The sequence below is a fragment of the Triticum aestivum genome, chromosome 3D, assembly GCF_018294505.1.
Source record: "Triticum aestivum cultivar Chinese Spring chromosome 3D, IWGSC CS RefSeq v2.1, whole genome shotgun sequence".
Classification (NCBI taxonomy): domain Eukaryota; kingdom Viridiplantae; phylum Streptophyta; class Magnoliopsida; order Poales; family Poaceae; genus Triticum; species Triticum aestivum.
In genome coordinates, this window is record NC_057802.1 from 180492840 (window position 1) to 180516610 (window position 23771).

The window sequence follows — 23771 nt, forward strand, 5'->3', positions numbered from 1 at the left end:
TTAACACCATTCCCGCACCTCCAGTGTTTTCTCCTGATTGGAAGGCACCATCAACATTGAGCTTCACCCATCCCGATGACGGCTTCTCCCACTGTACATCATTTGCAGTTCCCTGTTGTGGGTCTGTCATTTGCTTTGGATTCGGCATAGATAAACCAACCACCACTTTGCCCTTTGCAAAGTCCCCCTTTGGATGTTGCTTGATATAAAGGAGGGATTCAAGAAACACTGGGAGCTCTCAATTGGGGGGACCGGTTTGTTGTGTGTGACCTCATTTTTGCAGTGGGAGTAACATAGAGAGTAACGTAGATGACAACTAAGCCAAAAAAATGATGTGACCACTAATTAATGAGGAGATAGACAAATTGAGTAACATAGCTAGTTACTCATCACATAATAAGACAAAATGAGTCTTTTTTTGCGGGATAAGGCAAAATGAGCCTACAACCTAATAAATAAAGTGTTGCATGACACCACTCATATATTATTCCCTACTATAGTGGTAGTAACATAGACTAGTAACAGTTACTCCCCACTATAGATAGTCTAAGACACACCTGCAAGTCCTAAATATAATTCTGGCAAAAAAAAAGGTCTAGATGTAACATTCTGGATTTCATAAAAAACTGAGAATTCAAGAACACTTTTCTCCGGCTAAAAAAACATGTGAAAGCTTCGCTAACCTTGCCAGGTTGGTTGTAGACCCTGACCCTGATGGCTGCGATGGGGTGGGATACCAATACATGCCATGGAGGGCGAGCCGCTGACCATGTAATGCACGTGTCGGCACGTTCACCATTTTCTTTTCTTTTCCTATTTTAATGCAGCAGCTGGGTATGTACAGATCAGTTCAATTCAATCCAATCCATTTCCCGTCTCTCTCTATCTGTCTATGGCCCACACCCCTGCCCGGCCGGAAAACGAAATCCACGTCGCCCGCGCGCGGCCGCCGACGTAAAGCCGCCCTCCGCCGCACACGCTCTCCTCTCCCGTGCCGCCCACCCGATGGATCCCTCGCCCGATCCGCTCGCCGCCTCCGCCCCATTCCCCACCATCCCCGCCGCCACCCACAGGCCGCGGGTCGCCCGCCCGCGGCGCCAGGCCGCCCCCTTTCGTTCCGACCACTCCGGAGCCTCCTGCTCCCCCAGCCGGCGCCTCGGCGGCGATCCCTCGAGCTTCGCTGCGGGCGCTGGCTCGCGACCGAGCACCGCAGGCGGATCACGCCCCTCGGCCTTCGTCTTCGGCGCGGACGCCTCGACGTCTAACCGCGCCGTCGCGGAGGATCCGGCGTCGGCGGGCTCATGGGGTTCTTCCCGTGGCGCTAATTTTGTTTTTGGGAGTGGCGTCTCGGCGAGATCGGAGATGAAGAGAAGCTCCTCGGTTGGATCCAGTGCTGCCTCGTTGTGCAGCCTCTCTGCAGCAGCCGATGAGCTCGTACAAGATTCTTCCGGCAAGCAAAGAGATGACCGTGCTCACGTTTCTAGAGGAAATGATTCCGTCCTGGAGATAAATTCTCGGGGTACTTTTGGTGCCTCGGAAAGCAATTTGAAGTCACATGAGGTTTTTCGTCCGAGCATTCTTCATGGTGTTGCCAAGCAGCGCGATGAAGGGCGTGGCATGCTCTCTCAGACGGTAGGGTGCAAGAGTACGGAAACAAATTCATCATTAGTTGGTCAAGCGGTCAATGCAACAAAATGTACTGACAGGAATGATTCCATGGAAGTCCCCATGGACTGTGGTAACTCATCCGTAGGAGATTCTGTAGATAAAGTTTACTTCACAAAGGATGGAAGCAAACTTTCTGCAACTGGTGTTAATGTCAAACATGATTTGTTTGTTTTCGGGGGACGTGCTAGTGCTCAACATAGTCTGTTCACTGCAAATACAGAGCAAAGTAATTTCAAGAAGTTGGATTCATCTGATAAAGAGGAGGTAACATGCAGTTCTGAACAACTTGGTCTTTCAGCTACTGAGGATGGCAGATGTATCAAGTCACAGCTTGCACCTGGTTCACGTAATGGGGGTGCTCCACATTCCAGACCTTGTCAAGTCCATGAAACAGAAAAAGCCTCGAATACTGCACCTTTTAGCATTGGAGCTCAAGATGACATTGTGAAGGTTTCTTTCACAAAGTTGCCTGATGGTATGCAAACACAAGTAGGTGCAGCATCTGGACTTGGTGAATGTCGATCTTTCGATGGGAGATCAGTTTCTCTACAGGAACACAATTTAGCATCTGGAGACAAGGGAGTGATTAAGGCTATGAGCATGAATAGAAGGGCAGTTAAACCAAAGAAGTTTTCCTCAACCCGTCAGGTTTCTTCATTGCGGAATGCCCTTGCACCTGACAGTTTTTCTGGAAAAGTGACTCCGGAGACAAACTTTAGTATGGAACAATCTGGAAAAGTTGGCCTCAGGTTAGAGGGTTCTGATAACAGTGGCCCAGAGGTAGCTGATGCTACGCAAACAGCAGAAAGTAGCCATGATGGAGCTGGGCTTACTTTTGCAGCAAACTTGGAAAGTTGTGGTAACTCTGACTTAATATTTGCTTCATCTACTTTCGATCGAATTAAGTTGGGTTCACAAAGACAACAGAATAGAAGTTCTGAAGGAATGACGACTCATACTAACTTTGTTCAAAGCCTTCCTACATCTGCCATTAGTCTTGCACACACAAAAGTTTCAGCAAGCCAGCCAGGCACAGTTTTAGCGCCTCAATGGACTGAATACAGCAAAGCAGAACCTACAGTAGTAACATGTACAAAAACAGGAAACTTTAGATATCAGGAGGACTGTGAAACTTGGCGTATAAGGTGTCTACACAACCTTTCGTATTTTGTTACAGGCGTATTTATGAACTTACATACTATGTATAATGACTTGTGCCTGCACAGTTGCAAATATCACAGCTATATCAACTATATCTTCTGAAATAGGCAAATAGCACAAAATATGATTATTTATATGTGGACAGTGGACACCAGTTTAATATCTGCAGTAATCTGAAAGCAAACTTTGAAAGGATTGCAACTGTGCTTGAACTTCCATAACAGAAGAAAAATTAGAATTTCCATAACAGAAAGAAAATTACCTCCAACCAAGAACCAACGTGGTGTATCTCAGTCAATCAAAATTCAGTTATTTGTTCCTCTGTTAGCCTTTTGCCTTTTTTTCACACCCGCTCCTCATGCTATGTAATCAAGTTTATGCTTATGGATCATGTGCTGTGTTTGATAATTCTGGAGTTTGCTGGCTTAGAATTAATTCCCACGAGTGGTAGTTTATGAAATATCAACAGTTAAAACTGAAATATGTTGAGTTTTGGTTTGATTTGAATAAGCGGATTAGAGTTTCTTTTTTGTTGCTTTAACTGTATATTTGGTGCATTTTAAGCTTAATTGTTTATTGTGCACCAGGGGGAACCAAGCTTATGCTGCAGGACAGTTAGCTAAGGCGGAGGAATGCTATACCCATGGGATTAATTCTGTTTCTCAAAATCAAGCTTCTCAGAAAGCATTAATGCTGTGCTACAGCAATCGTGCAGCTACCCGGATATCTCTTGGTAGGATGAGAGATGCCCTCTCTGATTGTCGGAAAGCTACTGAAATTGATTCCAGCTTTCTCAAGGCACAAGTCAGAGCTGCCAAGTAAGATGAATACCTAGGGCTGTTACATTGGCAAATCACCAATTTGCGAACTTTCACATATATACAGTTTTTTTTAAAACAATTGGAATTTGCATCATAATTCTTAAACTTTTTATTTGGTGAAGGAGAAAAAACTAGATATTGTTCTTAAGGAAATATCCAATTCAATTGTTTTTTTCTTAGGAATTTCAGATCTCAGAGGAAAGAAACATTTCATGTGTTTTAGTTAAGTCTAAGGCTGAGTACTGCCTGAACATGCCTAACTCTACTCCTTGTTGTTTGTGTACATTCAGTTGACATTGGTTTGCAAAGTGTTAATAACCTTGTTAATTCGAACTCCATAACTTAATGTGGTTACTTGATGTTAGGAGTTAGTAGTGCATGTAATTGGTCATAAGTGTCTTGCCCTTGTTATATAACTTGTATAATATTGCTGAATATATGATCTAATCAATATGCTTGGCTAAATGTGTATAGTTGTCTACTTGCTCTGGGGGATGTCGAAGAAGCACAAAAGGGTTTTGAAATCTGTTTGAAGTCTAATCATGCGGCAAGCTTGGATCGTAAAGTCATAGAAGAGGCTTCTGATGGTCTACAAAAAGCTCAGGTAGGCTCGTCTCTGGTGCTATACTGTCGTTGTTCATGTTATCATATCTTGAGGAACTGTGGAATCTGTAGAATTAGTCTGCTCTATCAACTGTATCCCTTTATGCTACTTTGAGTGAGTTTTGACTTTTGAGTAGAGAACTGCGAACCAGAAGCATACATGATTTTGAGATTAATTTTTCTCGAATATGATTTTACGAGTTATCGAGGAACCGTATTGCAAAATAACTATTCCCGGGATGCTTATGTTAAGTGCAATTGTTGATTACCATAGTTTAGTAGATTGGCGGCTTCAACTGGAAAGTACTAAAAACTGTATATATTGTTGAGGGAACTATACAAGAAATTAAGACAAATTCACAGCAGAATTTTAACAAATTTCCAAAGCATAGATGGATTTATGCTCAAAAGTATCTCGTGTTGAGAATTTGAGGTCTCTGTTACATCAACCGCTTCCACTTTTCATTCAACTACCCGTAAGCTGTTAAATGGTACTGCTTCTCCTAGAGTTTCACAATTTGTTCCATGTGTCATCCACAACTCCTCTAAGTCTCCATCACAATGAAGCACTCGTACAGCTCCCAACTTGTTGCAGTTCTGCTGAACACACCGGATAAACTGGAATGTATCACATAGCTTAATCTATGTAGAAGATCCATTGGTAAAAAATGTATTTGTCAATAGTTTCTGATAAAATTTTACAAAGCTATTTCCATTTAGCCCATTACATACATGATAAATATGAAAAAGATGCCTGGTGGTTTTTTTACCTGCCTTCTGCCCCTACGATGCAATGATATGTTCAGTAGATGACTATGAGCAGAAAATACCGTTTAAACACACCTCCCTTTGATTATGACTTACTCTCTCTAATGCCTCGCTGTAGGATCAAATGTGTCAACCGGGGGGGGGGGGGGGGGGGGGTTGAATGGTAGATTTTAGCAAATTCTTCTGAAATACAAAATACTTCGGTAAATAGAAGAATAACAGGACAACAATGTTAGGAATAAGCAACTTGTATTCCCATGAGGCCATAGGCCGATATATATACATGTACAGGTGTGGTACATATGCAGGAAACCCCTTATACTACGGGATAAATACAAAGGGGTATACATGACTTATATTATAACTCTAACACCCCCCCTCAAACTCATGGTGGAGGAACAACACTGAGTTTGGAGAGATAAAAGCCATGTTGTGCTCTAGTCTGAGCCTTCGTCAGGAAATCCGCCAACTGTAACTCGGAAGGCACATACTGAAGAGCAACGACCTGATCCTGCACAGCAGCGCGCACATAGAAAGCATCAACACCAATATGCTTGGTGAGCTCATGCTTCACAGGATCGCGCGCAATGCTAATAGCACCTGTACTGTCAGATAAGAGCATAGTCGGTGTAGTGACAGAAACACCAAAGTCCTGAAGTAACCACCGTAACCAAGTCACCTCTGCCGTCAAAAGAGCCATAGCTCGCAACTCAGCCTCAGCACTCGAACGGGAAACTGCAATCTGTTTCTTCGTCTTCCAGGCAATGAGAGAACCGCCAAGAAAAACACAGTAAGCAGAAAGCGAACGGCGATCAGAAGGATCACTAGCCCACGTAGCATCCGCATAGGCCTGAAGCTGTAAAGAACTGGAGCTAGGAAAGAAGAGACGGTGAGAGATCGTGCCCCGAAGATATCGGAGAACACGAAGGAGATGACTATAATGAACCGATGTGGGAGCAGAAACAAACTGACTCAGAATATGAACCGGATAAGAGATGTCCGGACGAGTGACAGCTAGATAGACAAGACTGCCAACGAGATGACGATAACGCGTCGGGTCAGGGAGAGGATCACCATCAGTAGCACGAAGGTGAACATTGAGCTCCATAGGAGTCTCAACAGTGCGCTCGTCAGAAAGAGCAGCACGAGCAAGAAGATCCTGGATATACTTTTCCTGGGATATAAAAAAGCCATCAGAGGTAGAAGAGACTTCAATCCCAAGAAAATAGCGAAGAGGTCCAAGATCAGACATAAGAAACTGCTCACTAAGACGGGCCTTTACAAAGGCAATATACTCGGGGTCATCCCCAGTGATGACCATATCATCAACATAGAGAAGAAGAAGAGTCCGGCCACGAGGAGAAAGGTGAATAAACAATGCGGGATCATGAGCACTTGCTGAAAAACCAGCAGTAGTGACCACAGAAGCAAAACGCTCAAACCAGGCGCGAGGGGCTTGCTTAAGGCCATAGAGAGAGCGACGAAGACGACACACCATGCCATCAGGAACAGAATACCCAGGTGGTGGCTGCATGTACACCTCCTCACGCAGCTCACCATTAAGAAAGGCATTCTTAACATCAAGCTGAGATATAGACCAGTGGCGTGCAGAGGCAACGGCAAGAAGTGTACGAATAGTGGTCATATGGGCCACAGGAGCAAAAGTCTCGTCATAATCACGACCATGCTCCTGCTGAAAACCACGAGCCACGAGACGAGCTTTGTGACGCTCAAGAGAACCATCGGAGCGAGTCTTAACCTTGTAGACCCACTTACAAGTGATGGGACGGACTCCGGGAGGAAGAGAAACAAGATCCCAGGTACCAGTGCGTTCAAGAGCAGCAATCTCCTCCGCCATCGCAAACTGCCATTCAGGATGAACAACAGCCTGACGGTAAGAAGTCGGCTCAAGAACAGCAGCACCAGCGGTGGGAAATCCAAAGCGATCAATAGGCGGACGAGGACGAGAACGCAAGCCATAAGTAGGCTGAGAGGAAGAGGACGACTCATCCAAGGAAGCATCCACAGGTCGTGAACGACGAGTGTAATGCTGAGGAAGAGATGGAACAAGAGAAGGAGGAATCGCCAAGGTAGAATCAGGGGGTGGCGACGAAGAAGTCACCGGAGATGAAGGTGTAGAATCCGGTGACATGCTAGGTGAGGAGACCGGGGAAGATGGTGGCGGTGAATCGACGAGGGGTGGAGAAGCAGAGGGAGTGGGACGAATAGGCACAGGCGCGACGGGAGTGATAGGGGAGTCAGGAAAAGTGAGAAAAGAGATATCATCCACTGAAAAGACCGAGGAAGATGGGCGTGGGTAAAAAGGACGAGACTCATCAAAAGTCACATCTCGAGAGATACGCATCCGACGACCGACAGGATCCCAACAACGATAGCCCTTATGCTCATCACTGTAGCCTAAGAAGACACACTCAACAGACTGAGCGGTCAGTTTGGTGCGTTCGCGAGGGGCAAGAAGAACATAGCAAACACAACCAAACAAGCGAAGCATCGAATAATCGGGAGAGCGATCAAACAGACGCTCAAAAGGAACACCACCCTGCAAAGCAGCAGATGGCTGAAGGTTGATGAGATAGACAGAAGTGGAGATAGCCTCGGCCCAAAAATGAGGCGGAAGAGAGGCGGCGATCATCATAGCACGAGCCGTCTCAAGAAGGTGACGATGCTTGCGCTCAGACACACCATTCTGAGCATGAGCACCAGGACAAGAGAACTGGGCAAGAGTACCCTGCTCAGCAAGGACACCACGCAACATCTTAGAGATATACTCACCAGCGGAGTCAGCACGAAAAACACGAATGGGTGAAGAGAACTGAGTATGAACCATGGCAGCAAAACGCTTATAAATAGACAACACCTCACTACGTGAAGTCATGAAATAAAGCCATGTGTAACGAGAAAAATCATCGATGAAAATAATATAGTATTTATGACCACCTTTCGAAGTGAAAGGAGCCGGACCCCATACATCAGAATGGACTAAATCGAAAGGACGCTGAGACACTGACTCACTATGAGAATATGGTAGCTGAATCTGCTTGCCAAGACGACAACCCTGACACTCTAAAGAGACATCTCCTGAGACAGACCCCAGAAGACCTCGACGAACTAAAGACGATAAGCGAGAACCACACAGATGACCAAGTCGATGATGCCACTGCTTGAAGGAACCAGTAACAGAAGCGACAGCAGCGGAGGAACTGGCGATGGTGGTGGCAGCGGAAGGAACATGAAGCCAGTCCAACTCCCAAAGACCCTGAGAATCACGGCGGCGAGGGCCAGCCCCAACCAGAGTGTGCGTGCGACGATCCTGGACAGAACAAGAGTCAACATCAAGGATGACACGACAACCAGAATCAGTAAGTTGACCGGCAGAAAACAGATTCATGGTAAGTCGAGGAACATGGGCAACATCAGGAACAGAATAAGGAGTAGAAAGATGGCCTCTACTAGCAACAGAAAGTGGAGTACCATCAGCAGTGAAGACATGAACAGGAGAATCCAGCGAGCGAAGAGAAGACAAAGCGGAAGAATGAGAAGACATATGAAAAGAAGCTCCAGAATCCAGAACCCATGGGGATGTACCTGACTGTGTAGAGGGCGGGTGCTCAGTGCGGGAAGCATCAGTCACAGAACCAGCAGTACCCGTCGAGGAAGAACCTGAAGCCGCGAGCAGACGCTTAAGTCTCAGAATATCCTGCTCGGTCAAAGCAATGGCTGAAGCTGGCGAGGGAGATGACGAAGTCCCTGAGGAGGATGATCGCGCCTTGCGCAGGTGTTTCCGCTTTGTGTAGCACTGGGACTCAATATGACCATCATTGTTGCAGTAGTCACAATGTGAACGGGGCCGACCTGAGCCTCCAGAAGGAGTGGGCAAGAGCGGCGGAGCACTCGAGCGAGAATGGGGCGGTGCAGCAGGTGGAGTGGAAGAAACCCGAGTAGCGAGCACAGAGGGAACCTCCAGCAAACCAGCACCACGTAGGCGAGTCTCCTCAGCACGAATCTCTGAAAGCGCCTCCATGAGAGAAATACGGCCACGAGCAAACAACTGAGCACGCCGGGGCTCAAACTCCTTACGGAGCCGAGACAGGAACTCATAGACGCGATGAAACTCCAAATCGGCCTGGACAGCCTGGCAGCAGGGGCAAGTACGACAACCAGCACTGCGGAGAGAATCAAGCTGGCGCCAGATAGCAGAACTCTGTGCATAAAAGTCATCAACAGTAGAGTCACCCTGCTGAAGAGCATGCTCCTGACGAACCACAGAAAGATATAAGGCATCACCAGAGGGCTCATAGCGCTGACGAAGACAGGTCCACATCTGGAAGACAGTAGGAAGACCCAGAAACTCAGAAGCAAACTGAGACAGAACACTAGCAGTGAGAACAGCTGCAGCACGAGCATCATCATCAAGCCACTGAGTGTAAACAGACAAAGCACCATGATACGTCTGAAGAGCCTCCTCATAAGCCAAAGCCCTCTCATCATAGGCACGATCAGCAGCCTCATCAGCAATCTTAGCCGCATCCTTGGCGGCCTGATTAGCATCCGTAGGAAGAACCAGTGGAGTCGGCGGAGTAGGGGCCACCGGAGGAACCAGACGTGGCGGACAGCAGACCTCGCCAGAAAGAACAACCCAGAGACGGATGCCACGCATGTGAATGCGCATGAAGCCAGCAAACTCGGTGTAGTTAGTACCCTCGAAGATCACCGGACAGCGAGGGACCGAAACATAGCCTGATGCAGCAGACATTTTTTTTTAGGAGAGACCCGTAATCAGGGGAAGACGACGGGAGACCACGCACGAACGGCGGCCGCAGAAGGGGATGCGTGACCACGAGTCCGGGCGGGAGGGGCGGACGACCACGGGCGGGTCGCGGTGGCCGAGCACGGGGAGCGCAGTACGGGGGCGCGCGAGGGAGTCCCGCGGGTCGCGATGGCCAAGCACGGGAAGAGCTTCGGCGGGAATCGGCGGCGGCCGACTTCGAGTGGGAGGGAGCTTCGGCGGGAATCGGCGGCGGCCGACTTCGAGCGGGAGGGAGCGTCGGCGGGAGAGAGCTTCGACGGCGTCAGCGGCTGCGGGAGCGGGAGGGAGCTTCGGCGACGGCTGACTGCGAGCGGGAGCAGCCGCGGCGACGGCGGCTTTGAGCGGGAGGAGGACGAGCCGAACTCGATCGGGACAGATCAATAGCACGAGTTGCAGCGTGCAAAAAATTGACCTAGCTCTAATACCATGTTAGGAATAAGCAACTTGTATTCCCATGAGGCCATAGGCCGATATATATACATGTACAGGTGTGGTACATATGCAGGAAACCCTTTATACTACGGGATAAATACAAAGGGGTATACATGACTTATATTATAACTCTAACAAACAACACCACAGTTCAGAGGAAATCTTGTAGAAGAACTAGATAAATTACGAGGCAAGCGGCAAACCTACTAGGTAACCATGACTAAAGTAAACCTGCTATCACAGGAGCAGAAGACAAACGAGCTATAGATGCGAGTAAATCTAACAGCCTAAGCACGGACAAAGTCTTCATTGAGAAAACAAAGTAAACCACTTCAACGAAAACTTAAGCAGCGGAAAGGTATGAAAGTACTTAGATAACTTCGCAACAATCACAAAGAAAGAAGGAAGAGGAAATTCTTCAAAAATCGGCAGATTACAGAAAGTAAATAGGAGCGAGGAATTAGAACCCGTTGCTCGACAAAGACACAATGATGTGTTTACCCCAGTTCAAACTGCTGGCACAGTTCTACGCCTGGGTCGGAGAGGCTGAGCCACAACTCTGAAGACACACAAGTCTTCGCCTTGTTCTCCTTGAGCTAAGCCCTCGGAACACGCCCAATTAGTTGGGGTATCTTGCGCTGATCGCCGGACCGGTAAAAGCTTGTTGTTCGGCAATTCCACACTTTGGACGCGCTTGAACGACTCCTAACCATCTAGAGGATGCACAGTCCTTAAGAGTAACAAGTCAAAGTTAGGTTTGATCAAGTTCTTCGGTGATGCTTAATCACTTGATACTTTTACGCTCTGGGTGTTTTTTCCTCACTTAGAATTTCTCTCAAATATTTGGGAGGAAGGGTTGCTCAGATAACACTTGTCCCAAATTCACTTGGAGCAGCCAACAACAAATGGTTGGGGTAGGGTGGCTATTTATAGCTGGCGAGCAACCCAAGGGGGCTGAAATGACCGTTGGAGACACTCCCAACATGCACGCGGCACGTGGCTAACGATATGAATTTCAAACACAAGCGCGCATGGACTGACTTGTGGAACAAGTCATCTAACTCAGTGATGAATTTAACCCAAGTGTCCCAAAGACTTAACTTCGGGGTCAAGGCTAAATGACTCACTTTGAAAGAGATTTCTAAGTCTTCACTCTCTGAAGACTTAGATTGTGCACACACACGAAGACTTGAATCTTACTTTCACTTAGACCACCGTTAATAGTACGTTGCCCTACGACTCAAATGAAAAAAAATTAATTAATAAACAAAAGTCTTCACAATAACTTTCAATCCTTCAATGGACATTCTGAAGGCTTCAATATTCTTGCAACATTTTTAGGAGTCATATTCCACTGTTAAACCAAATCCTCAGGGACTTTCACCTCTATATATTCACAAACACATTAGTTTCTTAACTGTTTTGTCATTAATCATCCAAAACCCACAAAGGGGGCACTAGATGCACTTACAATAGCCTACCTATTTTCTTGCTAAACTACTTTCCTTACATTAAATTTGTTTTTGTGTGATGGTTGATTATATGTTTTCTTATTTCTTTTCAGTAATCAATTAAGTATTTTGTTGCATTTCTGTTGTCCTTTTCATAGTGGAATGCCTTATCATAGAATCTAAGATAATAAAGTTTATATGATTCTGCAACCATATATAGCATTTTTTCCAGGAAATATTTGATCAATTTTTTTTGTTACATGGAACTTGATTATTGATATGAACTATGATGGGTCAAAAGCCACCCGAACCAATTTACTTTTGCAATGGAACTTGATTATCTAATCAGTATGCTGTTGTCATTTGCGAACAGAAAGTATCTACTTTCATGCTTCAATCCAAGGAATATCTTGTTAAAAAGGAATTTGACAAGATACCAAGTACCTTACAAATGATCACAGATGCTTTGTCCATAAGCATTCATTCAGATAACTTGATGAAAATGAAAGCAGAAGCCCTGTTACTGGTCTGTATTTACGGTAAACTTGTTTTTCCTACATACCATATTGCCAAGTTTTGACTGCTACTGTAGCTAGTAAGTGTATTAATTAACTGTTACTTTCATGGGGCTTGGCAGTTGCGGCGATATGAAGAATTAATTCAGTTTTGTGAAGAAACTCTGCAACTGGCAGAAAGAAATAGTGTGCCTCTGTGTCTTGATGAGCATCTAGAAAACATTAACTTGGACAGCTACGGGTTTTCTGTGAAATCTTGGCGCTATTATCTTATCGCCAAGTCATATTTCTTCATAGGAAAGCTTGAAGAGGCTCATCAGTTCTTGAAAAAGTACGAGCAAACAACACCTGCGGAATACAAGTAATATTTTGTGAAGATTTCTATGTCAGTGCTATATGGTTTTATGTTCTATATGTCACTACTCATATGGTTTGCTAAATTTGTGAAAATATTGACTAGGTGCGGGAAGCAGTCTCAACAATCAGTTTCGTTACTTTCGAAGACAATCTCTGAACTACTGCGTCTTAAAGTATGTCCATTCTGCCTCTATTATTTCACTTCCATGGATGATTTAGTTGATGACACGTCACAGGCTATCAATCGCATAATCGCAGCCTCACTATCTAAAGATACGATGTCCAGTACTCCAACTATCCAACATTTTTGTTCTAGAAAAAAAAAACTATCCAGCATTTTGTTTACGGGTTGTCTATGCTGTGTTGGTCTAATCATATGATGTCCCACTATATCCAAATTCTATCTACCATGCATTGTCTTTCGGTCATGTGCATACATAATATCCTTGATTCCACAAGTATTGCAAGGATTTTGAACTAGAGGCATGATATTCTTATTTTCTTCATTTTAGGTTGCTGGGAATGAAGCTTTTCAAGCTGGTAAATATTCAGAGGCTGTGGAACATTATACTGCTGCTTTGTTGAGCAACGCGGAGTCATTACATTTTTCAGCAATCTGTTTTGGCAACCGTGCGGCTGCATACCAAGCAATGGGCCAAATTTTAGATGCCATAGCAGATTGTTCGCTAGCTATAGCCCTTGACACTAGCTATTGTAAGGTTGGTGAAAGATCCTCATCTTCTATCAAACTAAAATTTAACCATGCTCTCTATTTTTGTTTAGATTCTGGCCAAAAGTGTCTGTATGATATGGTGTGCTATAAATGTCCTTTTTTATTTCATCAAGTATTTTGGCAGGGCATGCATTTATTCTTGCTAACCCATCTGGTGAACATCTCCCTCCACCTTAAACGTTCTGATGTGCGATGTATTGATTTGGTACTTTTTTGTTTAAGTTGCCCAAAAATACGTAGATAATAATACTTTGATTTTGGATTTGGCTTACTGCTACATGGGCATAGGAATGCTCCAATATGTAATGTCCTGCTCTTCATTTCCTATGCATGACATGCGTGTTCTTGGGTTGCATTCAGTGAAACCTGAAGCTTGGAGATCTTTCTGGATTACCATTTACCAGTTATAACCTTGTATGTTTTATGCAAAATTACTGCTTTCTCCATCCTTTCGATCAGATGAAGTTGACATCATCATTGTAGTAGGGAAAATTTCTTCATATGAATGGTGTGAGCAACTAAGTTAAAAATCTATGTGGTTGCTTGAGTTATTACTGGATTCTTTTGGCTGAACCTTTCACATTGAGTTATATTTTCTATATCCACTGTACATACTGTTTTTATGATGTTGGAAGTTTGACTGGACAAGTCTTGAATAGAGCTGGTTGACTAATTATATTGTCAAGTAACTTTTAGATAAATTGTAGACCTGTGAGAAGATGTTATCCCAAAGCCTTCTTTGCACACAAAATGGGGGACAAGAGTATAAACATAAGAAAGAACCAAGAAAACAATCCTAATGTTTTGTGTTTTGTAGGTTATTTCTAGAAGGGCTAGTTTGTATGAACTTATAAGGGACTACGATCAGGCAGAAAATGATCTTCGAAGACTAATTTCTCTTCTTGAGGAACAACTACAAGACAATATGTCCATGCCATCAGAAAAATTAGATAATGTTCGTAACAATCTACACCGAGCCAATCTTAGGCTTTCTGCTTTGGAGCGTGATGCCAGAAAAAGGACATCACTGAATATGTATCTGATATTGTAAGCTTCTGTCCTCTAATTTAGTTTGAAGTAGAACATACACAATCATGTTTTCTACAATGACCTATACTTATGCAATATCTATCCGTGCATCTTTGTGTCTAATTTTATTGCTGCTGCATCCTTCGACATGTACAATTTGTCCTTCTAAACCTCCATTAATTACAATGCTGTAAATTAATACACCCTCTGTTCACTAATGTAAGACGTTTTGGCAGTTTAATTTATACTGCCAAAATGTCTTATATTTAGAAAGAGAGGTAGTATTGATTAAGTTGATAGAAGGGCGCTCTGACTTACAACTTATTCCTAAAGTGAAATTGTCATTTTACCTATAAGCTCTGCAGCAGTTAGATGAAAATGCTACACTATTATCATGTCATTCATGACATCACCTTGTGCAATGAATGTGTCTTTCTTTCATGTGTGTAGTTATGAAAATCATTTCTGATAGTGGTGAGTAGTCACAGTTTATTTTCCATATTACTGCAAAAAGTGGGGAGTTGGGCATTCAGAATTACATTACATGCATTTGCTCCCTATGGAAAGGAACTTCCGTTGGAAAGCAATGTGGATAGGGCATGTTGGAACATAGTTCCAAAGTTTTGTTCTGCGAAAGTCGGAAGAACTTAGTTACTGAATGTCTCTTCCCAGAAACACACCTGGAATGTCTGACTGAGATCTGCTTTTCCATGCAGAGGAATTGAGCCATCCTGCTCTGCTGTGGATATAAAAAGAGCATACCGCAAAGCAGCATTAAGGCATCATCCAGACAAAGTACTATATTCGATCTTCATGTAGACAAGTATGGCATCTTTCTTGATTTCTTCTGTTCACTAACATTAATTATGGCACAGGCAGGTAATTTTCTCGTGAGAAGTGAAAATATCGATGATACAGTATGGAGCGAAATTGTGAATGCGATCCGCAGAGACGCTGATTATTTGTTCAAAATAATTGGGAAAGCATATGCTATACTTTCGGACCCAACCATGGTAGGTTTCTTGTCATATTCTGGGTGTTTTTGCTCTTGTTAGTGTTTCTAAGTTTTATCTGTTGAAAACTGAATATAGGTTCTTATACTGGCTGATGTTTTCTTTTAATAATGTTCTATATTGGCTTGGATCGAGTGACATGTCAGATTAGAGCAGTTTTCTATTTTAGTTTATCTTGTTATGACAAAGGCTTGCATTTTCTTTGATATTTCTGAATGAACTTAAACTGTGTTTTGTTAATACTCAAGTGTAATCTGAGATTCTCTTTTTTGAAGATCTGAATATGGAACTATTCAGTGTTATGCATGCCATAGGTATTTGAGAATTTGAAGCTATAAGGCAAGTTAATAACAGTCAGCATGAACATCTGGCACAAGCACATCCTACTAACTAGTAACAGTAGGACTTCAAGTTGGAGCCATGTTAAGTGCCCACCTTTGCAGTGCTAATGTTTTGTGTCGCTTCTGTTGATAATTTCAAGAAACCGCTGTTTACGGCAGTTTCACCAAAATTAATACTGAAGTATCAATCAATTAACTTAAGAAACTCGAACCTCCAAGTTAAGTTCTTAGAATTCTGCGTGGAGCCGTGGACTCAAAGGAGTCTGTATGGTTTGCCTGGGTGGGAATCTGAACTTGAAAGTGGAATCAAGTTTATGGGGTAAAGCTTTTTAGAGAAAAGGAAAAGTAGAGTTGAGGCTGGCACGAAGTCGAAGAACCGTTCAGATATTTTTCATCTGCAAAAGTCTGCACAGATGTTAGTATGGAAATCAACATTGTAGTTCTTAGTGGCATTAACATATTCAACTTTTAGTTTATCATGATGATCTACAATGGTTTGGCTAGAGTTTTATTTATTTATTTCTTAATGGAAATTAGTTGGATAGCTTTAATTCTTCATCCATCAAGGCTAGTTTCTGTTTGTTTGATTTCAAAGCAACAACCATACCTGTTGTTTTCTAATTGTGGTGCCTGATATATATCATACAGAAGAATAAATGATGGAACCGAGCACGTGGATTAATGGTACAAGCAGTGCACATGAACACGAGGGCTGCCCTCGGAGCAATCAAAGTGATGTATATGGTTTGTTTGTACAAAACAGAAGTGGTGATAGGATTTTGTGATAATCATGAAGTGGTACAGTAAAGAAGTATAATGGGGAGTATCTACAAGAATGCTGGTGACCTTGTTCATGCTGAATGATTGACTAACGTGAGTTTTGGCATGTCCGGTGCTCCCATTGCGAGGTTTAGACTGCGTGAGTACCATGAACCCGGGAAGTTGCGGATCTGGATCTTCATGGGTGAATCACCGCTGTGAAAGTTTTTCTGCCTGCCAAGTTTCCATTTTGGTGTGCAGGGGTGTATACTATATTGGATTACCGCTACCAACTTACCTTTTCATGTAAAGAAGATGTGCATATGTATCTGATGTTGTGCATAGTTTGTTGAAGCAGCTGGAAATGAAATCAGCAACAAAGGAACACTGTAAATACACACGAGGTGTGGCAGGAGCACATGATTTGTTTGATTTGTTGATTGTATACATATTAGAATGATTTTGCAAGAGGAAGAGGGCAGGGAGTTTTTCCCCTTGAGGTTTACGTTTGTATGTAAAACTGGACCAAATGAGTGATTCTTTTGTTGAAACAAACAAATAAGTTGGCATGGGTGAATATTTTGATCTACAGCTGTTGGCCTATTGTGCTTTCGGAAGTTCCAATTTGTATTTTGAAGAATGGTATTATAGCCTGTACGACATTCCCTTCACTCACAAATGTATTTTAGTGTGGAGAAAATGGGCATGAAGCTTCCAGAAGCACGTGAGTATTGCCGAAAGAAAGTGAGCAAGACCATCTTTTTTTATATATTGCAAGACTGTGTAAAGCGAAATGAGAGTAATACTTATATAATTTTCTTTCCCACAAAAGGGAAAACTTGCAATTTTCTTAGCAGTAGATTGCACTCAGTTAGCCTCACCAGACGACATTATCGCTTACTGAGACAAGTGTGTGATGTTTTTTTCTCATTTTTATTTTCCCGCAAGTCTTAACATTGAATAGATTTGAATATGAAACTGTTTACTTGGATGGAGAGATTGAAAGTTACAGCGAGCACGTTTTGGTAAATTAATTGCTTCACACCCCGCGGCTTAGCAAAGTGGGTGGTATTTTTCAAGGTTCACTGTAGTGTACTACTCCAATTGAATCAAGCTGGTGCATATACTTACCACTTTAAAGTACGAGTACATGCTAATTGAATCAAGCTGGTGCACCTGTGTTCCAGCTGCAATCAGAGATGACCAAGGTTGGACCTTATTCCTGAATTTCTCATCTCCTGTTTATGTAACAGTTGTGTTATTTATGAATTGGGATATATATTTTATCTTGTCCAGCTGATATAAATATGAACAAGCCTGATATTTGGGATAAGGTTTGTCATGGATTCATGGTTAAATGTTTACTGTCCTTTAGACAACAGAAATAAAGATCTTCAGGCGATATTGAGTAGCTTCTCAAACCCCATATATTTTGACAAGTCCATGAGAGCAACTTGATTTATCCCAGGGCTCTAGGCCAATAAAGGAATCCGAAATACAAAAATAAAATAAAATACAAAGGCCATGTTGAAGGTACAATACAACCATATCTGTCTGACAGAGCACCTTGTTGAAAGAGACGGTCCATGTTCCTGACTCCTGACTAGTTAAACATAATTAGCCAGTGCTTTCTGTACTTTCGTGTCCTGCACTTGCAAGGAGCTTGCTGGGCATGCGATCTCGGCATAGCGATCATTGTAGCAGGAGAAGAGCCAAATCTGGAAGTGTTCTATAGTGTAGCTAGCATTGGTATGCCATGTAAACCACTGTTTTCTTACTATATCTTGTAAATGAAAATACTCCCCTCTGTTCTATAATTCTTGTCGTGGTTTTAGTTTAAAGAGAAGTGCCTAGCTGTATTATTGCATGATCAATGAATGGTTTTTAGTTCCAGTAAAATATCAGCCATATAATGACCTCGTTTGTCCTTGGTGTCAAAACCTCTACTCATGTAAAGAGTTAGTCATTATTTTCCGTATTTGGCAAAACCTTTGAATATGCAGTGGCAAGAGAAAGTGAAAAAACATAGGGAGGGGCAATTTGGTGCCCAGGCTCAGCTGAACCTGAAATCTAGAGCGTTGATTGATGCATGGGGATGCTGAAAAATAGTACTGCAGCGTCAGAGGAGATGCGTTGGAAAAACAGATACAACCTGTATACCCAGTGAAACAGTGCAGTACGATGGGGCCTGTTCGTAGCGTGGCACGGCGATGATGACGTGCACATGGGTCAATCGGAGACGGCTTGGTTCTGAGCCGTGGAACAGGCCGTCTGTCAAACGGTGAGCCCAGTCCAGAGTGTTTTTCCAAGACACTAAAGAATACCCAAGCTTGCACGTGCTCTGGCATCAGGAGAGTATTAGCGCAAATCACATCGGCAAAACCGAAAATTTAACAGCGAGATGTTCATCTGTAAGCATGCATAAGAGCATCCATTGTCGATGCATGCCTACTAGCCTATTCTTGCTCGCAAAAGAACATTTGAATGAAATAACCAAGAAAACATTACTAACGGAAGACACAGCTGCAGAGAGTAAACGAATAAAAATAGTGTCACCCTAATCAAGTTGCACTAAGAAGATGAATCGTACAACACCAGTACATTACTACCACGACTATAGACGAGAATTTTGCATGCAACTGCAGCTGATCCATAGAACCCAGCGCGTACACAGCACAATTAGTTGGCCTGTCATCTTAATTTCTCGTCTTACCATCGGTGCATGGCCCGTAGATCAAAGAAGAAATGGCAATACTCTAAGCACCTAGGTACACAAGTCAAATTATACGGTATGTCAGCTGCATGATCGAAGTTTTGCTCCCAAGCTGAAAAGTGAAAACACACACAGACAATTAGCTTGGCCATACGAGGCAACCAAATTGTAAAAGAATGATTACTACTACTGCTACAGTAATACTCCTAAGGCTCCTTTGATTCAAAGGAATTTTATAGGATTTCTGGAGGACTGAAATCCTTAGGATTCTTTCCTACATTTGTCCTTTGATTTATAGGATTGAATTTCATAGAAATTTTTCCTATGGAACCTTTTGTACTATATTTATAGGAAATCTAACATTTACTCCAACCTCTTTTTATAATTCTTGTTTTTCCTGTGGCATCAAACATTCATTGCTAATCCTATATGATTTAAGTGGGCATGTCACTCCAACCCTATGCTTTTCCTATTCCTACGTTTTCAAATTCTACGAATCAAAGAGGCCCTAAAGGGGGACTGATTGGTAAACCATGAGTAAAATGATTGTAAAGTAACGTACTATGTGGTCTTAGCTCACGGAAGACCCTGAGTGAAATGATTAAAGATTAGAGTAATGCGGTTGGGATGTGTGCTTAGTGCTGGCTGCTCTCTCCAGAGAAGCCATTACCGCATCTAACAGTGGTGCTACTTAAGCCTCTCAAGGGACTATGAGACTCAAGTTGAATGTTAAGAGGCCGCAAAGGTTTTCGATCCGAAAATCAAAAGCACTAGGACTGCCAAGAGACTCGAGCTGAGCGCTGAAATGTAAACACATATTAATCTCCAGTTTTTCTAGCTGGGGTCACCTTGCTTCAAACATGAGATCCATCCCATGACCCCTTGTGCCATAATGGAACAATAACTGAGCCGTGCAGCAAATAGCTGTTCCACCTCTACCTTGCCGGCAGTCGTTGCAGTTAATGCGCCCAGGAGCTGGCTATATTTGCTACAATACGCGTGTTATACCTGACAGAAATACATGGATCGGCACACATCCACATGCTAGTGGGCGGTGATGATTTCAAGATCAGCTGAGCCTGAGCTCAGAATCGAATATCCCAAAAAATACCCTTTTTCTTAACAAATTTACACGATCCCATGTGGTTCTAGAAGTCTGCAGAGTGGCAACATGTGATCGGCTGTTGAGAGTTTACTTGACAAACTTTTATGAAGCACTTGTTTTCCAAAATCGAGGGCTTAGTTAAATCTATGTAGAGTCAAATTAGGAGGACCCTGTGGCCATGTGCCCTAGCATCTGATCCGCATCTTGCTGGCCGTGCTGGTAGAGCTAAACAAGTGTTCCATTTTGAAACCACTAAACAAGTACATTCTTGATTCTTGAGCTCTGATTCGGCACCTTACAATAACAAGTTGCTTGCTTGATTTCCTTGGACTGATACTGGTTATTAATTTGCACTGATACTGGTTGTTTAATTGATTTTGCCCTTTTGAAGATGTGGAGAAATTTCTGCGTGACAGAAATACTAGACAGAAAAAATTCCAACTATCAGTCTATCACTAAGGTACTACAGTAGTACTGACTGACTGCTTTCAACTATTCCTTGGTATACTGCAAGAAAGCAGTCAGCTTTCTTTTTTTTCTTTGTACGTAGTAATAGAATATATTCAACATGTGCTTACTGTGAATTACGTACTCATAGGCATCTTAATTCTTAGCTCATTTACATCGAGTGTGTGCCTTTAAAAGGTCATTACCTACTCCAAATTCAAAGCTCAGCATCTTTCAGCTACTTATGCCATCTTAATTCTTAGCTCATTGACATCGAGTGTGTGCCTTTTGTCATAGTTGCATGCCTAATGCTTGGAGTCTCTGGTATATTCCAAATTATAGACAATGAACGAAAACTATACATATTTAATTTTTTTACCTTTCCCAGTTTTCCAGTGTTCATTCTGAATCTATCATCTGTTTAGCCTGCAGACATACCATTTTAACGGCAGCCGACATAACTATCCACTAATAAAATGGTTAATGATCTCGTGATAAGCAAAACTACCACATGGGACACTACCTTGCACTTGAAGCGAGTTGGAAGTCAAAGTGATCTTGGAATTTGAACTCGTGCACAAAACTAAATCGTATCAACTCTTTTAATTTCTGCAGTGGATTGGCCATTAACTATGTATCCCAGTATCTCAACTCCTTGATAGATGAGAAAGTCAAGGTCTTCTCTCAGTTTGTTATTCGAGCTAACAGTACAGGTGCCCATTTGCCCATGTTCTAGAGAACTTAATTACTTCCAATTTTCTCCCGCCAAAAAATATACTATATACAAACGTATCTTCTCTGAAATGCTCCAGTGTATCACCGACAGGTGGGACTAACCATTGAAATTTACAGTAACCAACATGCACTATTATAATATTAACTTATAAATCCCGAAAAAAAAATTCAAGATCGGTTCGCAGTGGCAAACGTGGACTTTACTTCTCACAATTTCAGATGCAGAGCATCCCGACCTATGCCTATATATAGGCAACAGCTTCCTGTTAGGATCCTCGCACTCCTCCCAACATCTCCGCACCTGCAAATTCAAGTGTTGAGCTAGCAAAGCCTAGTTGCTTAATACGGTAAGCAGTAGATGAGATGACAAATCCCTAGCTAGAGCTATCAAGCCTTGTACTTGTTCTCTCCTGCGATTTTCGGCTGTATCGATTAACTAGCCCACTCGTTGCTGATTTTCAGAAGGATTCCATATACACATGGAGTTTCTAGGCTTGCTAGCTCTTGCCATTGCCGCGGTGGTCGGAGCTGTCGCCGGCGATGACTCAACCTGGAGCAATGGCCGCGCCACGTTCTATGGCGGCAACGACGCGTCAGGAACAATGGGTAAGCGCACAGAAACGAGGTCTAGTTAGGCCAGCCGTTTGAGCTGTTCATCGCCGGCGCATGCTTGCTAACTAATCTTTGTGATATGTGCGTGGTGTGTGCAGGAGGAGCGTGTGGGTACGGCAACATGTTCAGCGCGGGGTACGGGACGAACACGGCGGCGCTGAGCACTGCGCTGTTCAACAACGGGCAGAGCTGCGGCGCGTGCTTCGAGATCCGGTGCGCCGGCAGCGGGAGCTGCCTGCCGGGCTCCGCCGTCGTGACGGCCACCAACCTCTGCCCGGCCAACTACGCACTCCCCAACAACGAGGGCGGGTGGTGCAACCCGCCGCAGTCGCATTTCGACCTCGCTGAGCCTATGTTCACTAAGATCGCCCAGGCCCGTGCCGGCGTCGTGCCCGTCCAGTACAGAAGGTACCCATCGCATCGGTGACTTGAGCTCTAACGCGTTGGCCTGTCAGTGCGTCTCGAGCTAACATGTAGTATTTGTTGCACTTTGTAGGGTGGTGTGTGTCAAGACGGGTGGCATCCGGTTCACCATCACCGGCCACTCCTACTTCAACCTGGTGCTCATCACGAACGTTGCCGGCGCCGGCGACCTGACGGCGGTGTACGTGAAATCTCCTAGCACAGGATGGCTGACCATGAGCCACAACTGGGGGGCCAACTGGCAGAACGGCGCCATGCTCAACGGCCAGCCGCTGTCCTTCCGCGTCACCACCAGCGACGGCCGTACCATCACGTCCAACAACGTGGCGCCCTCCGGTTGGAGCTTCGGCCAGACCTACGCCGGTAGCCAGTTCTAGCCAGCCGGCGACCACTGCAGAAGTTTCCCTGTTCACTTTTACTATCTTCGTGTAGAGTGTCAGCGGAGGATGGCTCTGTTTTGAAGCGGTCTCCTCCGAGTAACAAAATCTGCGTCGCCGTGGTGAGGTTACGCACTTTTGGGGTTACCGTTTTTGCTCCCCTCAAGGCGTGCTCACATTAGCCGGTTGGGCGGTTTTACCTTAAGTAGGGCGTATTATGCGGAGATCCTTAGGTTTGAGCTCAGAAGATTAAAGCAATGGCTGGCTGTGGTGACGAGCATAATGGCTGGTCACCCGCCCATGGGATCAAACCAACGGTTTATGTATCTTTGCATGCTATAAAACTAATGGAATGTGTTTTGAGAGCTCGAATGGATTGTTCTACCTTTGCTTGGCCAATTCTTTCATTTATGATGTCAAGCTTCAAGATTTTTGTCAGAGTAGGAACGAATGGCTTCACTTTGATGCCTTTAAATGCCATTCAGCTAACACAAGTGACCCCGTAGAAGATGGAATAATGTTCTCCTCGCCTAGCCCCTGTCCCGACGGTGCGTCTAGCCTCGTCGGAGGGCGTGTGGAGGTGTGTCTTCATCGAATCTTGTGGGATTCGGTCGGCGTTTGTCTTCGGTGGATCTGCTTGGATTCAATTGTCGTTCGTATGCGTCCGTGTGTTTGTCTGTAGGTTAGATCCTTTCAATCTACGCTTCTCTTTATCGACGACAGTTGCTGTTCTGGTGCGCTGGTCCTTTGCGACCTTAGCATGAGACTTCCTGACTATCTAACAAGGTTTGCCTGGCTCCGTTAAGGGAGGGACGATGACGACGACGCACCTTCGGCTCGCTCCAGTGATTGTAGCCTTCAACCACCAAAACCGACTTCC

General features: G+C 43.9%; 2 protein-coding genes across 3 annotated transcripts; both read left to right on the top strand.

The window, feature by feature from the left end:
* The first annotated feature begins 862 nt into the window (after positions 1-862).
* On the top strand, positions 863-17132 carry LOC123078166 (uncharacterized). Of its 2 annotated transcripts, none has more exons than XM_044500571.1 (11): positions 863-2813; positions 3417-3647; positions 4125-4254; positions 12106-12258; positions 12370-12578; positions 12708-12777; positions 13117-13323; positions 14155-14384; positions 15083-15161; positions 15242-15379; positions 16369-17132. In XM_044500571.1, exons 1-11 carry the CDS (start codon positions 1006-1008, stop codon positions 16378-16380), a joined length of 3267 nt encoding a protein of 1088 aa, XP_044356506.1. In that variant the 5' UTR covers positions 863-1005; the 3' UTR covers positions 16381-17132. The 2 variants fall into 2 exon arrangements, with proteins under 2 accessions (XP_044356506.1, XP_044356505.1); XM_044500570.1 differs by having other exon boundaries at positions 864-2813; positions 12370-12608.
* A 4624-nt stretch (positions 17133-21756) lies between these two features.
* On the top strand, positions 21757-23263 carry LOC123074459 (expansin-A11). Its single transcript, XM_044497306.1, has 4 exons — positions 21757-21826; positions 21942-22085; positions 22190-22499; positions 22588-23263. Exons 2-4 carry the CDS (start codon positions 21959-21961, stop codon positions 22889-22891), a joined length of 741 nt encoding a protein of 246 aa, XP_044353241.1. The 5' UTR covers positions 21757-21826; positions 21942-21958; the 3' UTR covers positions 22892-23263.
* Positions 23264-23771: the final 508 nt, after the last annotated feature.

Excerpts from the sequence above, each read along its gene's own strand:
- LOC123078166 (XM_044500570.1), top strand. The coding sequence starts at position 1,006 with ATGGATCCCTCGCCCGATCCGCTCGCCGCCTCCGCCCCATTCCCCACC. Across the intron at positions 12,259-12,369 it reads AAGCAGAAGCCCTGTTACTG|TTGCGGCGATATGAAGAATT; the intron begins GTCTGTATTTAC and ends GGGGCTTGGCAG. Across the intron at positions 14,385-15,082 it reads CTGAATATGTATCTGATATT|AGGAATTGAGCCATCCTGCT; the intron begins GTAAGCTTCTGT and ends TTTTCCATGCAG.
- LOC123074459 (XM_044497306.1), top strand. The coding sequence starts at position 21,959 with ATGGAGTTTCTAGGCTTGCTAGCTCTTGCCATTGCCGCGGTGGTCGGA. Across the intron at positions 22,086-22,189 it reads CGACGCGTCAGGAACAATGG|GAGGAGCGTGTGGGTACGGC; the intron begins GTAAGCGCACAG and ends TGGTGTGTGCAG. Across the intron at positions 22,500-22,587 it reads GTGCCCGTCCAGTACAGAAG|GGTGGTGTGTGTCAAGACGG; the intron begins GTACCCATCGCA and ends TGCACTTTGTAG.